Source organism: Leptonychotes weddellii, chromosome 5 (genome assembly GCF_054177405.1).
Source record: "Leptonychotes weddellii isolate Sample4059 chromosome 5, ASM5417740v2, whole genome shotgun sequence".
Classification (NCBI taxonomy): Eukaryota; Metazoa; Chordata; class Mammalia; order Carnivora; family Phocidae; genus Leptonychotes; species Leptonychotes weddellii.
The window spans coordinates 93999480-94015126 of NC_138373.1; the positions used below are offsets into that span (position 1 = coordinate 93999480).

General features: G+C 34.1%; 1 protein-coding gene across 1 annotated transcript in view; it reads left to right on the forward strand.

Annotated features, from left to right (window-relative positions):
• REDIC1 (regulator of DNA class I crossover intermediates 1) overlaps positions 1 to 15647 on the forward strand; it is a 57827-nt gene that overhangs the window by 8967 nt on the left and 33213 nt on the right. Inside the window, exons 2-6 of the mRNA XM_081818950.1 lie at positions 556 to 694; positions 4732 to 4864; positions 5262 to 5295; positions 6399 to 6583; positions 9375 to 9494. Coding sequence (XP_081675076.1) covers positions 556 to 694; positions 4732 to 4864; positions 5262 to 5295; positions 6399 to 6583; positions 9375 to 9494 — 611 coding nt within the window. The remainder of the gene's footprint in view (positions 1 to 555; positions 695 to 4731; positions 4865 to 5261; positions 5296 to 6398; positions 6584 to 9374; positions 9495 to 15647) is intronic.

Genomic DNA, 15647 nt, shown 5'->3' on the forward strand with positions numbered 1-15647 from the left:
GAGAGAGAGAGAACAAGTAGGCAGAGAGGCAGGCAGAGGGAGAGGGAGAAGCAGGCTTCCCGCTGAGCAGGGAGCCCGATGCGGGGCTCGATCCCAGGACCCCGGGATCATGACCTGAGCCGAAGGTAGCGGCTTAACCGACTGAGCTACCCAGGCGCTCCCAAATAAATAAAATCTTTAAAAAAAAAAAAAAATTGATAGCATACTCTGTAGAAAAACAAGTTTTTAACTTGTCAGATTTGTTTTATCACATTTTTAAAAAGCTTTATATTTCAGATAATTTTTAATCTTTTGATACCTAGTAATGCCTTCATAAAGTTCTATTTTAAAGGCATTACATTTACCAAAAAGATTTTAAGAGGCTGTGAAATTAAGAGTCTTTAGGCAAACTATGTCATCATGATTGATTTTAATTTATATGTAAGCATATAAAGGGGGTGTCAAAAATATAAAAATGTCAAGTCAATTAATTATTAAATGGCCTTATTGCTTTTTATTTTTTTTGATTTGCCTAATAACTTTTGTTATAATAACTTTTATTTTTAATTATTTTAGGAATATTTTGAAAAGAAAAGGTTAAAATCAAAAATGAAATTACTGGGAGTTTCATCCCCTGTCAAAAATTCCACTGTCAGTTTAGACCTCCTTAACCTATATATGGTAAATCACATATCTTGCCAGAAGAAACCACCTGGTAAGTCTTTCCATTAGCATTTTGTTTGACTCTAATGTGATCATAACATTCAGTTTTCTAATAAATTTATAATTTTAGAACTCAGAGAATATGGAAAGTAAACTAATTTTAAAACTTGGTTGCCTTCTTAAATTAGTTACTTTTTGATTAAAGTGCCTTTGTCACTTTTTGCTTAAAATCTTTTTTTTTGCTTATTCTATTTTTAAGTTATGTTGTTATATAGAATTAATTTTATAAGGTATGGTCAAAGTTATTATATTGCAGTTGTTTTAGTTACTACATTAATCTATGTAGGCTGATAGTTACCAAAGTTTAGCTAAAAGAGCAGGGAATAAATGTCTTTACTATCTTAAAGTATTTAGAGAATTTGTTTGAAAGGAGGCACTGAAAAAGATTTTTGCCTCAATGATTAGTTTCCTGTATCACAACTTGAATGATTTCTTAGGCATTCTTGGAATATTAACTATAGTAGTCTAATACTTCAAAATAAAGTTCATTTTGCCTGTATTTTGAGCCTTCAAGTGAATAAAAAGTTTAGTCAGAATATTTTTTTTTCTCAAGGGAACTTGTGTCTGATATTTAATTTTTAAAATAAGTACTAAAATGAGAGCTTAAGAAATAAGATAGTTCATAAAGGAAGGATAGAAATTGATCGTAAGTGCTGTTAGTATATTCTGTTTTCCTTTCTCTGCCATTTTTATTCCTTAATGCAGACGGCGGCTCACACAAGCAAATTTAGTTATACGTTAGATCTAAATATGCTCTTTATGGACTTTAGGAATAAAAGTTTTGTTGTAAATCTGTTTGATGTATTTACCTTCTTTTTCTTCACTTATGTAATATAGTGTTGTCAGCCACAGTCATGACATTTGACATTAGATCCTCATACCTTGTTCATCTTATAGCTAAAGTTTGACCTGTTACCAACCTGTATTTCCCCTATTCCCTGGTCCCCGGCCCCTGACAACCACTTTAGTACTCCCTGTTTCTGTGAGTTTGATTTTCTTTTTTAGATTCCACATGTAAGTGATGCCATGCATTATTTGTCTTTCTCTAGCTTATTTCAGTTAACATAATGCCTTTAAGGTCCATCCAAGTGGTCATAAGTGGCAGGATTTCCTTAATGTTCATGGCTGGAGAATATTTCATCATATGTATATATCTCACCTGTTCTTTTTCCAGTCATCCATTGACAGACATGAGGTTATTTTCATATCTTATATCTAGCCCATTGTGAATGATGCTCCTGTGAACATGGGACATGGGAGTACAGATATCTCCTTATGATTCTGTTTTCATTTCCTTTGGATATATACTCAGAAATGGGACTGCTGAATTATGTAGTTTTTCTTTTAATTTTTTGAGGAACATATATTATGTTCTCCATAGTTACTCCACCCATTTGCATTCCTATCAACTGTGCACAAGGGTTCCCTTTTTCCACATCCTTCCCAACACTTGTTATCTCTTGCCTTTTTGATGATAGTCATTCTAACAGGTGTGAGGTGATATCTCATTGTGGTTTTGATTTGTATTTCCCTGAAAATTAGTGATGGGCACCTTTTCATATGTCTGTTGGCCATTTGTATGTTTTCTTTGGAAAAATGTCTGTCCATTTCCACTGCCCATTTACAAAATTAGATTGTTCATTTTTTGCTAAGAGTTGTATGAGTTCGTTATATATTTTGCAGTTTGAACCCTTATCAGGTATATGGTTTGCAAATATTTTCTCCCATTCCATAGTTTGTCTTTTCATTTGGGTAATGATTTTCTTTGCTGTGTAGAAGATTTTTAGTTTGATGTAGTTCCCCATGTTTGTTTTTGCTTTTGTTGCCTTTGCTTTTGGTGTCAAATCCAAAAAATCATTGCCTAGACTGATGCCAAGGAACTTACCCCTTATGTTTTCTTCTAGTTTTATGGTTTTAGGTCTTATATTCAACTCTTTAATCCATTTTGAGTTGAATTTTGTGTATGTTGTAAGATAGGGGACCAATTTCACTCTTTTTCATGAGGCTGTCAATGATGTATTTGCCTTTATATATTTCCTTTCTTCCTCACTTTCTTTTCATTTATACGTTCAACATGTTTATTGAGTACCTCCATTATTGAGTACTTCCATTAAGTAGTGTATTGGATGCTGAGAATAGAATAGAAAATGATGGGGTCAGGACACACTGTCCCAAAAATAAAGCATGTTGGCATACTAAAGATTTTAAGCTGAAGGAATTTGAGAAGCAGCATGTGCAGGAAGGATCCTCATGTGAGAAGTGTCCTCCCTATACCTGGAGGAAAGGAACATCTTTATCTCCAAGACAGAGGGACACTGAGAAGAATCTAAACAAATAAGCCTTGCTGTTCCCTCCTGTTGGCTAGATTTAGTTCATACCCTTTTTTGTTCGATCACATTTTCCCACTACTTTTCATTCTCCATCAAACCTAGCATAAAAATGCTCAGGTTTAACCACTTCTTTGGGTCTCCATTTCCTTATAAAGTTTTCCATTTAAAATTTATACTAAATAAATTGGTATGTTTTTTCTCTCATTAATCTGTCTTTTGTTATAGAGTTCCTAGCTGAGAATTTAGAAAAAGCATAAGTTTATTAGTGATGGTATTAGGAGACGGGACCTTTAGGAGGTGGTTAGGTCATGATGGTGGAGCCTTCATGAATGGAGTTAGTGCTTTTATAAAGAGACCCCAGAGAGCTCTCTTTGCTCCTTTCACTGTGTGAGGACACAGGGAGAAGACAGCTCTCTGTGAACCAGGACTCAGGCTCTCACCAGAACCTGAGTCTGAGAGCGCTTTGATCTTGGACTGCCTGGCTGAGAAATAAATTTCTGTTGTTTTAACTACCCAGTCTATGGTATTATGTTAGAGCAGCCTGAATGGACTAAGACATTTTACTAAAAGGAAGGGCAGTGGTGCAGCTGGGCCTCAGAGACTGCTTGAACCAGGGACTTGCATACCACCAAGATTTTTTTCTCACTTTAGATATTAACTTTATTCTCTCAGATTGTCTTTTTCATTCAGGCTTAAAACATGACCTTAAAAAATTAATATTGCTCATCTCTCCTGTTTTGCCACAAGGGAAACACTGAGAGTTGTTTCTTTTGTTCTGAGTTTTTAAATTTTACTGGAAGTATGTTACCTTGCCCTACTGGTGCCAGGTCCTAGCAATGGAACAATTATTTATAACCACAGAGATGTGATTCTATTATTGGTTCATCTTGGGTCAGATGGTTCCCCTTAAGTCAATTATTTTTTCTAGAGACAGGGTTTTATAAGAAGATAGGAAGTTCTCTAGTAGAACTGTATAGTTGGGGCACCTCGGTGGCTCAGCTGGTTAAGCATCCAACTCTTGGTTTCAGCTCAGGTCATGATCCTGTGGTCATGGGATCAAGCTCCACACCAGGCTCTGTGCTCATTGCAAAGTCTACTTAGAGTCTCTCTCCCTCTCCTTCCTGCTCTCTCTCTCTCCCGCTCGCTCTCAAATAAATAAATAAATAAATAAATAACTTTTAAAAAAGCACAGAAGAGCCCCTGTGTAGTTGGTATGTGTGTAAAAAAGCATACCCAGAAAAGGAGAGTGGTTAAAAAGTACTGAGCAGACCAAATAGTGATATCTTGTATAAGGAGAGAAAAGGCTTCTGTTTCCATAAAGTTTAAAGATCTAGTAAGAGAGATAGAATTAATCAGGTACAATAAACCATGGTAAGTGCTATAATAGAGAACATATGTAGTGCTATGGGCATGTATAACATAGCATCTGGTATAGTCTGGGGGGTCAAGGAAATCTTAGAGGAAGAAAAAAATAGAACTGAATCAGTATAGCCCCTTTCATGAGGACTATGTAAGATAATGAAAAAGATGATTTGAATTATCTGTGATAGTTTTTAGTACTTTAATGACTTCTAGCATATATAGAATATAGGTAGTTTTAGGAAATTTCTAAGATGTACACTTATTTAATGAACATTGTATATCAAACGTTGCTTTTAAAAGATTTTATTATTTTTAATTATAACTTTTTTCATTATAGAAACTGTGAGAAAACCAATCCACGTGAATATGCATAGAGATGTAAAAATGCCCCTAAGAAAGCATAATTTAGAACTTCCAATGACACCTCACTGTGTACCATCTAACCTCTGCATTGATGATATAGACAACAGGTATGTTTTATCAAGCTGGTATATTATTTAGGTATTTCAACGGGTCATCATCAGTACTGTTTTATTCATTAGAAAATATGCAGAGGACTTTTCTTCTAGCTCTAGTTTTTGTTTGGCTGTTAACAGTATTATTAAACCATTAAGACTTTTATCAAATGAGCTAATGTCCATACTAAGTGTTTTGTGTGCATAGTTTGACTTTCCTTATCCTTAAAATGTTTCTCTAGTAATAATACAATTTTTAAAAAATTTGAGAATGACTTAGAGTTCTGTATGTTTTCATGTATTTCTATAGAACAGTATGAGTTTTAAATATATGTAAAAAGGTAGTCAAATTTATTATCAGCTTTTTTTTTTTAACCTTACATTTTTCTTTTCATTTTTATATACTGTCAAGACTAGGCAGCAAGAAAGAACTTGCCCCAGTTCAGGTGAGACTTAAAATTTTTTTTAAGTTACTTTAACAATTGTGGAATGCTACCAAATGATAGAAATTTTTCAAATATCAGGGAAAATTATTCTTTAAAAAATTTTTTTACAGTCTTTAAAAATTATTTTTAAAGTTTTCAATATATAGAACTTATACCTTAGGTATATTTTAACTGATTGCTTAAAGAAACCCTTTGGAGTTCTGGTAATGTAGATTAGGCCTGTGTGTACATAACATTTGTTATTGATGAGCTGCAAAAGATAATTCATTTGGGTATTCCTGCTTTGGGTTTATGTGATCATTGAGAAATTCATCTCTTCTAGCATAGTGACCATATGATTTTATATCAAATTGTGATTTTCAACATTTACACTGATAATAATAATCTTGGGAGATTATTTTTCTTTCAAGTATTGCAGATGATTTTTTTAGTAAATAAAATTTTAATCAATTAGAAAATATATAGATTGTGATTAAACCTTGAAATTTTAAGATCCAATGCTATATTATAATATATTTTTTAAAGATTTATTTATTTTAGAGAGAGAGAGAGCACGGGACTGGGAGGGGCAGAGGGAGAGACAGAGGGAATCTTAGGCAGACTCTGTGCTGAGTGTGGAGCCTAACACGGGGCGCAGTCTCACGAGACTGAGATCATGACCTGAGCCGAAACCAACAGTCAGATGCTTAACTGACTGTGCCACCCAGGTGCCTCAGGTCCAATGCTATATTATTAATTATTCTTTCTTTGCTTTGAATTGCCAAAATTAAACTGCATGAATGGCAATGATACTAAAATCTCTTGGAAGTCTTTTTACCTGAATTGTGGGTCCGTGAAACTCAGATTTCTTGTCATTTGGAGATGGCATGAAGCTTGGAGGTTGAGGGGACCAGTTGTGAGAAAGGCAGATGGAAAGGAGCTCTTCAGTATAATTTTAGTTGATAACCTCTCTTGTCTTAGTAAGTCCTCTGAATTACTGATGACTTGCTTTTCCTTGGAGCTTTTTCTGCAGTCTGTGACCTTTTTCATTCCTATTTTGACTTTCCTCTTCTCAAGTTTATATATTTTAGCAGATCAAGTGGTTTTATCTACTTTTCCTATAGTTGTTACAAGTCATGGACTCATATAGAATGTTTAAACCTCAGTTCAACAGAATAGAAAATTGTAGTTTCGCTCAACCATCTTTTTCAGCAGAATTATCTTCTAACAGGAATATTACAAAACAAAATGTCATTCTCAGAATAGCACCTAGTCCTCAGAAAGTTGCATGTGAAAAAAAGCAGAATGAGCAGATACATTTGAATCACTAGTCTTAGCATTTTATATCATTGTATTTTTATGATATGCTCTTTTTTTCTGTTCTTATGGATTTAAAAAATACTAGTTGTGAATTGCTATAGACACAGCCAAATTAGGGTATCAGTTAAGTATAATAATTCCTCTTTGGTCAAAATTTATTTGTCTGCTCTGTAGAAGATTATGAATCCAAAAATTGGAATCTTTTTAAAAAATCTTTGAAATCATCATTCTTTTATAAAATTACTGATAGTGAAATTGAAAATAGCTCAGTGTGTTTATATAATAGTTGATGATTGTAATCACAGTAAATAACTAGTTGGTGATGTCATGGTGGCCCCAATAGTCATGATATGGAAAGGGCCCTGTGAATTGCAGTATATAATCTCAGTGATGTCGTAGTAGTCCGTTAAAGAATGAGTTGTGACGGTTTGATTCTTTTTATGATTTGACAGATGACAACTGGTTATATGCACTTGAATTAAAACTATACAAATGTGTTTATATAGATAGAGATGTGTAGTACTAAAATATTGTTTAGTCATTGTATTTTCTAAAGTTAAAAATCTAAAAAATCCAGATTTTAAAATTCTGAAATATATCTGCCATGAACTATAAAAAGTAGTCATTTTATTAGATTATATAGAGTTTAAAAAATAAATAAGTAAATAAAATTATTATTATACTAATGTATAATGGTAGTGGGGAAAATGGTTATAAACATGGTGTCTTGTTAATGGGAATACTCAGTTTTGAATTTCTTCCATTTTTAGCATGCATTGGTTTTATGCCGTATTTATGTATTTATCATTTATAAACAAATTTATAATTTACAAATTTTATAAGTTATGATTACACATGGTACATTATATATAATATATAGTGATATCAATGATATTCAGTTTTATGAAAGTATTTATGAAAGTATGTTTTCTGTTTTTCAGAGAAGAGAAAATAAAGTATTATATTTCCAGTGATAGATGTTAGCCTTATTAATTTAAGGACCCATTAACTTTAGAATGATGCAATGAAAAACATTTAGTTATTCAGTTTGTATTTTATAAGACTAAAATTTGCATCCTAGATAGTTTATAGGATAGAGAATGTGTAACTCTCTGTAATCTCTACTTAAATAATCTCCTACTTTTAGGCTGCAGGTTAATGATTATCTTCAGAGGGGTAAATAATGTTTGTTTGTTTTAAAGATTTTATTATTTTGTCAGAGAGAGAGAGAGAGTGTGTGCTCACTTGAGCACAAGCAGAGGGATTGGCAGGCAGAGGGAGAAGCAGGCTCCCCGCTGAGCAGGGAGCCCAATGCAGGACTTGATCCCAGGGATCTTGATCTGAGCCGAAGGCAAACACTCAACGACTGAGCCACCCAGGAGTCCCAGTAATGTTATACTTTTTTTTTTTTTAATATTTTATTTATTTATTTGACAGAGAGATTGATAGCGAGAGAGGGAACACAAGCAGAGGGGAGTGGGAGAGGGAGAAGCAGGCTTCCCGCTGAGCAGGGAGCCCGATGTGGGGCTCGATCCCAGGATCCTGGGATCATGACCTGAGCCGAAGGCAGACGCTTAACGACTGAGCCACCCAGGCGCCCCCCAATAATGTTATACTTAATACACAGAAGAGAAAATTAAAAAGAAAGGCTGATGTTCCTGTTCAAGGTGTAGTGGCACATTGTGAAGTATTAGAAAAGTGTTTAATTGCTTATTTGGAGGGATTTCAAGAAAAGTGAGAATTAAAATGAAACTATAAAATACAACAGAAAATGAGTTCAAACAACAGGTTAGAAGAAAAAGTGGGTTGGGGCTCACTGATCCCTAGAGAAGTTAATATTGAGCCAACATAAAGTATTCTCTTCTCTTTTGGTTTGTTTGTTTCTCACTTCATGGGATGACTTTGTCTCTGTACCTCTGTCACTCTTTCTCTGAGGCTGAGCTATGAGATGTATTACCAGACTTTATTTCCAGGTCTCCCTGACTTTGGACTCCCCCCTTTTTTCCCCTAAGACTTTCAATATCTCTTTTTGTGTTCTCTTCTTTTTTTCCAATTTTGTGTCATTGATTGTTTTTGGACTTCTCATTTCTGTTTCATGGCTAGTAAATAAAATATGTTACAGATATAAATTATTATTGCTGGATAGATTAGTGTGGGCCACTATAACATCTTACAGTTATGTGGTACCTTCCACATTAACAAATGGATTACCTCATCTGTTTTCCACAAGTCTTTCCATACGTTCCCCATTTTGCACTCAATGATACTGATATTCAGAAAGATTAAAGGAACGTTCTTTAAAATTACTCAGTAAATGGATAAAACAGATAAATACAACTGTTTTTTGGGGAAAAATTACTTTCTTTCAGAGATCATTTGCTCAAGATCCTGGTGTCCTGGGTATTATATATATGTATAAGTTATTTATAATTATAATATATTGTTTATAATTAATAATATATTTTAAAATTTTATTTAATTATATTTATAATATATATTAGTTATAATTAATAATATATGTATTTTAACTTCTGAGGAAATGGTTAGCACATCATAGTATCAATTTTGTTATTTTGACAATCATTTAAATATTGATATTGCTTTGACTGTTAGCACAATATTTGTTTTGTTTTCAATAAGGACACAGTTACTTTGTTTTAAACTAGAAAATTCATTTTTTTTTGCATATGGATATCCACTTAGATGACATTTTATGGTAAATAATTGAAATTGTATACATGTATGTACATTTACCATTTTGGCAGGTTCTTCTTTCTTTTTCAGCTCAGTAAAGTTAATTATTCTAATTCCTTGGTTTCCAAATTAAATGAAAATCAAGATGCTCTCAGTCCAACATATAAAACAGCACAATTTAGGTCATTATTCGAAAGATTAAACAGGTAAGCAAAGATTTTTGAAGATTTTATTTATTATTTATTATTTATTTATGAGAGAGAAAGAGAGTGTGAGAGAGAGGGAGGGGCAGGCTGAGCTGAGCAAGGAACTCGATGCGGGACTCGATCCCAGGACCCTGGTATCATGACCTGAGCTGAGGGCAGACGCTTAACCGACTGAGCCACCCAGACATCCCAAGCAAATATTTTTGAAGGAAATAAAGAAGTTGCAGCATTCTTTCTTTGAGTTATTAATTCAGTTTTAATGGACAAATATTTTTTAGAAATGTAGACAAACCTAACTAATACTTCTAGAAAAAAAATACTAGAAGTTAAATGTAGCATTTAATTAACAATTTTAAGTAATTATTTTCTAATGTGCACATCTACTTTTCATTCATTAAAAAAATATTTTGAGCCAAGGTGCATTGCATTTGTTTTATAATCTCCATGAAATACTAGTTCTTTTTCTGTATCATAAACATACTGATTTATTTTTCTTATTTATGGTAGTTGATCAGTGCCCCCTTTTATTTTCTAGTTGTCTGTATATAAATCCTGGTTCATTGTTTTAAAATGCATTAAACTTATAAAACCAGTTTGAATCACTCCTAGTAATCATGGTGAGAAACCTTGACGCTGTAATCCTATCCCAGTCTTTGTCATTTTAGTAAATGACACGACTATTCACTCAGTAGCCAACACCAAATAAAAGTCCTTGATTGCTTCCTTTTCTTCAACTCCCAATTATCCATTTCATCAACAAAGTTTTGACAATTCTGTATTCTAATAAGCTTTAAAGTTACCTATTCACCTTTCCACCTCTATAGGTTCCATCCCAGTCTTAAGCCACTACTGCCTCTTGCCTGGAGAATTGTAATAACCATGTAACAGTTCATTTTGTTTTCTGTTTTCCTGAGATCCATTTTTTTTTTTTTTTACAGCTCTATTAATGTATAATCAGCATGCAACAAACTGAATTTATCTAAAATGTGCACTTTGATAAGTTTTGACCTGTTCAAATATAATGAGCATATTCATCATCACCAGTAGCTTCTTTGGGCATCTTTGGGCATCTTTGTAATCTCTTCCTCTGGCCATTTCACATCCCTTACTCTCATCCCAAGGCAACAGCTGGTCTGCTTTCTGTCACTGTTGATTAATCTGTATTTTCTAGAGTTTTATGTAAGTGACATCATATACTTATGTTCTCTGCAGAAATGGGGAGACACTAGTCAGAGTGTACTAACTTCCAGTTATAAGACAAATAAGTTGTGGGGATCTAATATACAACATAGTGACTGTAAATAATACTTCATTACATACTTGAAATTTGTTAATACAGTATCTCATAAGTAGAGTCACCACATATACATACAAAGGTAACTATATGAGGTGATGCATGTGCTAGTTAGCTTGATTGTGGTAATCACTTCCACAAATTATACTTACATGAAATCATCATGTTGAACACCTTAAATATATACAATTTATTTGTTTATTTTTATTTGTCAGTTATATCTCAATAAAGCTGGGGGCGGGGAGGATCATTTCAAACATACTGGAAGGTTTTCTCACATTCTTCCAAGTCTATAGCTCCCAACAGTAATCACCATTCTGCCTCCTGTCACCATACATTAATCAAGCCTGTCTTGGAACTTCATATAAATGGAATTTTAGACAGTGGTCTTCTTTTGGTATGGCGATTCATCCATGCTGTTGCTTGCTATTCCATGTATCAGTACTTAATTCTTTTTCATTTCTGCTTGTTACTGCACTGTATGAATATTATATAATCTATTTTTTTAAGTATAGCTGACATACAGTATTTCATTAGTTGCAGGTGTACATATAATATTCTGTTCTTTTTTTTTGTTGTTATTGTGGAGTTGGGGATTTGTGGATTCCACATTTGTGAATTTGCCTATCTGCTAAATTTATTTGTAACTCCAAAATCAATACTTGTGGTACCTGAGCAGTTATTCGCCAACATGTGCTGAGTAGCAAAAAACTCGAGTTGCCTGAGAAACACACTTCCAGTCAAGGTGGGGCAGGATAACACCTTCCTTCTTTCTTGTTTCAGTTCTGATACGGTAAATAAGCTTCCGTTGCACAGCCTATTTAGTGTTATGGTCTTCACATTTTTGAGCTTTTTGGTGGCAGTCTTTCAGTTTCAAGTGGACTTCAGGCTGGTGTATAAGTGCTGTCCAGTTTCCTAAGTACCAGGAGACTGTGATGCACCTTACAGAGAACAGTAGCAGACAGGCTGGGTTCAGGCATGACTTACAACACTGCTGGCCATGAGTTCAATGCGGACAAATCAACAACGTATCAATGCAAGTGGTCTTGCAGTGGCACCTCTGTGGCGCGGGCTCGGACCCTCTCCTTGTGTGGCTCCCAGTGAGGCTGCCCCTCCACACGGCCGCCGGGGGGCCGTGGCCTCGCCACCGTGACTCAGCTTTCCCGCCGTAATATTCTATTCTTAATGGACATCTGGGATAGTTCAAATTTGGGACTATTATGATAAGAAAGCTGCTGTGACATTAAAAAAAAATAGGAGAAACACTTCATGCTCATGGATTGGAAGAATCACTAATTTTAAGATGGAAATTTTCCCCAAATTTCTGCCATTCCCTAGCTCCTGGCAGTTCTACTCCTTGCTTCTTGGAATGTCACTTTTTAGAGTCCACATATAGGTGAGGTCATAATGGTATTCGTCTTTCGGTGTCTGGCTTATTTTACTTAGCATAATGTCATCCATATTCATCCATATTGTCACAAATGGCATGATTTCCTTCTTTTTTTATGGCTGAGCAATATTCCATTGTATTTAATCTTCTTTAACTTCTCTTAGTGTATTGTATTATGCTTTCAATAAATAAGCCTTGTGCTTCCTTGGCTGAATTTATTCCTAAATATTTTATTCTTTTTATGCTGGTGTGAATGGTATTTATTATTTTCTTAATTTCATTTTTGGATTGTTCATTGCTAAAATATAGGAATATTTTTTTATATTGATCTTGTCTCCTACGACCTTGCTGAACTCATTATGAGTTGCTAGTGGTTTTATACCATACTGGATTATGTTGTCCATATATACAAGTATTTTTACCTCTCTTTTTTCAGTCAGCATGCCTTTTACTTCTTTTTCTTGTGAACTACAGTGACTAGAACCTCTAGCACAGTGTTGAACAGCAAGCAGGCAGGCAAGAGTGGGCATGCTTGCATTGTTTAAAGAAAAAGCATTTCACTATTATGTTAGCAGTAGGTTTTTTTGTAGGTGTCCTTTATCAGGTTTAGGAACTTCCCTTCTATTCCTAGTTCATTGAAAGTTTTTATCATGGACTTTGTCAAATGTTCTTTCTGTGTCCCTTGAGATTATCATGTAGTTTTTTCCCCTTTATTCTATTAATATATTGTATATTATTTTATTTTCAAGTGTTAAACCATCTTGGGTTCCTGGGATAAAAGCTGTTTGGTCATGGTATATAATCCTCTTCATATATTGTAGGATTTGGTTTGTTATTATTTGGTTGATGACTTTTATGTCTCTATTCATGAAAATTGGTGTGAATTTTTTTTTCTTGTAGTGTCTTTGGTGTCAAAGTAATACTAACCATACAGAATAAGTTGGAAAGTGTGTCATCCTCTATTTAATGAAGGAATTTGTGGAGAATTGGTATGGTTTTTTTCTTTAAGTGTTTTTGCATCTGGGCTTTTCTTCCTGGGAAGACTTTTAACTACTAATTTTTTTTATGTCTGTTCAGATTTTCTAATTTCTTGAGTCAGTTGTAGTAATGTATGTTTTTCTAGGAATTTATCCATTTCATCTAAGTTGTGTGATTTGTTAGCATAAAATTGTTTATAGTATTTCCTTGAAAACCTTTTAATTTCTGTAAAGTCACTAATGATGTCCCTGATGAGCAGGGAGCCTGATGGGAGACTCCATCTCAGGATTCTGGGATCATGACCTGAGCCAGGCAGATGGTCAACCGACTGAGCCACCCAGGCATCCCTGATGTCCCTTCTTTAATTCCAGATCTGTGCCTTTGCTCCTTTTTTTCTTGGTCACTGTAGCTAAAGATTTGCTAATTTTATTGATATTTTTAAAAAACTAAGTTTTGTATTTCTTTAGTCTTCTCTATTATATTTCTGTTCTCCATTCCATTGATTTCTGCCTTAATGTTTATAATTTCCTTCTTCTGCTTGCGTTGGGTTTCGATTGCCTTTTTTTTTTTTTTGGTAGATTCTTAAAGTATAACCTTAACTTATGATTTGATATTTTCTTTCTATTTAGTATAGGCATTTAAAACTATAAATTTCCCTCAAACCAATGCTTAGAGACCAACCAATGATTACTTGGAGGTTGTGTTTAAACATCTTGAGCCAATAAGGCTTCTTTTTGTGTGCAAGACCTCACATTCAGCCAGGGTTGAGTACATACCTGAGGCCCTCTCCTGAGTGTGTATACAGACTTACACATGTGTGCAGCCTTTCAGACCGCTGGGGTGTTTTGCAATTTATTAGAGCTCATTATGCCTGTTTGTTTCCTGGATCTCTCTATGAAATTTCTGGATGTTTCTTTTGCTTGCTCCAAATATTGCAGCCCCAGTTAGTTGCAGTGTTGGGCTTTCCTGATGGTTTGCCACCAAGGTAATGATTACCTTTGACAAATTCCTGGGCATGGGGCTCCTCTGTCTCACTTCTAGACTACTGAGCCTTAGTAGAGCTACCAGCCATGGAGTAGGGGTGCAAGGAAGGTAGCTTCCTGAAGCTAAAACTCCACAGACTACCACTGTTCCTGCTAAGGTTTAGTAGTTTTTCTTGAAGTACTGCTTCTCAGTTTATTGCATGCCTTTGTTACTCTCCAGATTTTGAAATGATTGTTTTTGCAAGTGTTATCTGCTTCTGTCATTACTTTTGGGGGGCAGGATTTATTTGCCAGACTTTCATGCATCATTCCTGAAGTCCTGCCCCACACTGATTAATTTTTATATGTTAAGTGAGCCTTGTATTCTGGAGATAAACCCTACTTGGTTACAGTGTGCTATCCTTGTTACACATTCCTGGGTTTGATGTGCTAAAATTTTGTTAGGAATTTGTGCATTAATCTTTATGAGGGATATTTTCTATGTTTCTTTTCTTTTGATATCTTCATCTGGTTTTGCTATTAGCCTAATTGTTGATGTCATAGAGTAAGTTGGGAAATATTCTCTCCTGTGTAATTTTCTGAAAGAGTTTATATGGAATTGGTACAATTTCTTACTTAAATGTCTGATAGAGTTCATCAATGAAGCCACTTGGTATGGAGTCTTTTTTGATGGGAAGGTTTTGTTTACTATAATTTCCATTTTTTTACTATATACAGGGGTAGTCAAATTATTATTATTATTTTTGAGTAAGCTTTGGTAGTTTGTCATACAAGGAATGCATCTATTTTATCTACATTGTAGAACTTATTGACTTAAAGTTATCCATAATATTCGTATTATGCTTTTAAAATTTTTAACATTTATGGTGATGTCTTTTCTCTTATTACTAATATAAGTTGTGTCTTATCCCTTCTTTTTCCTGATCATTGTTTTAAATTTAAAACTAATTGGCCTATAACATTATACTAATTTCAGGTGTAAAATGTAATTAAATATTTGTATACACTGTAAAATGATCACAATAAGTTTTGTTACCATTTGTCACATACAAAGTTATAATTTTTTTTTTGTAATGAGAACTTTTAAGATTTACTCTTAGCAACTTTCAGGTATGCAATACAATATTATTGACTATAATCACCATGCTGTACATTCCCACAACTTATTTATTTTATAATTGGAATTTTTTTTTCACCTCTTGACCCACTTCACCCACTTCCCAACTTACCTCCTCTCTGGCAAACACCAACTTGTTCTTTGTATCCATGAGTTTTGTTTTGTTTGCTTGTTTTATTTTTTAGATTCTATATGTAAGTAAAACTATATGGTATTTTTCTTTCCCTGTGTGGCTTATTTTACTTAGCATAGTACCCTCAGGTTCCATCCATGTTGTCACAAATGGCAAGATTTCATTCTCTCTCTCTCTCTTTTTTTTTTACCTTCTTTCTTTTTTTCCTTTTAATTTATTCATTTGAGACAGAGACAGAGAGACAGAGAGCATGAGCAG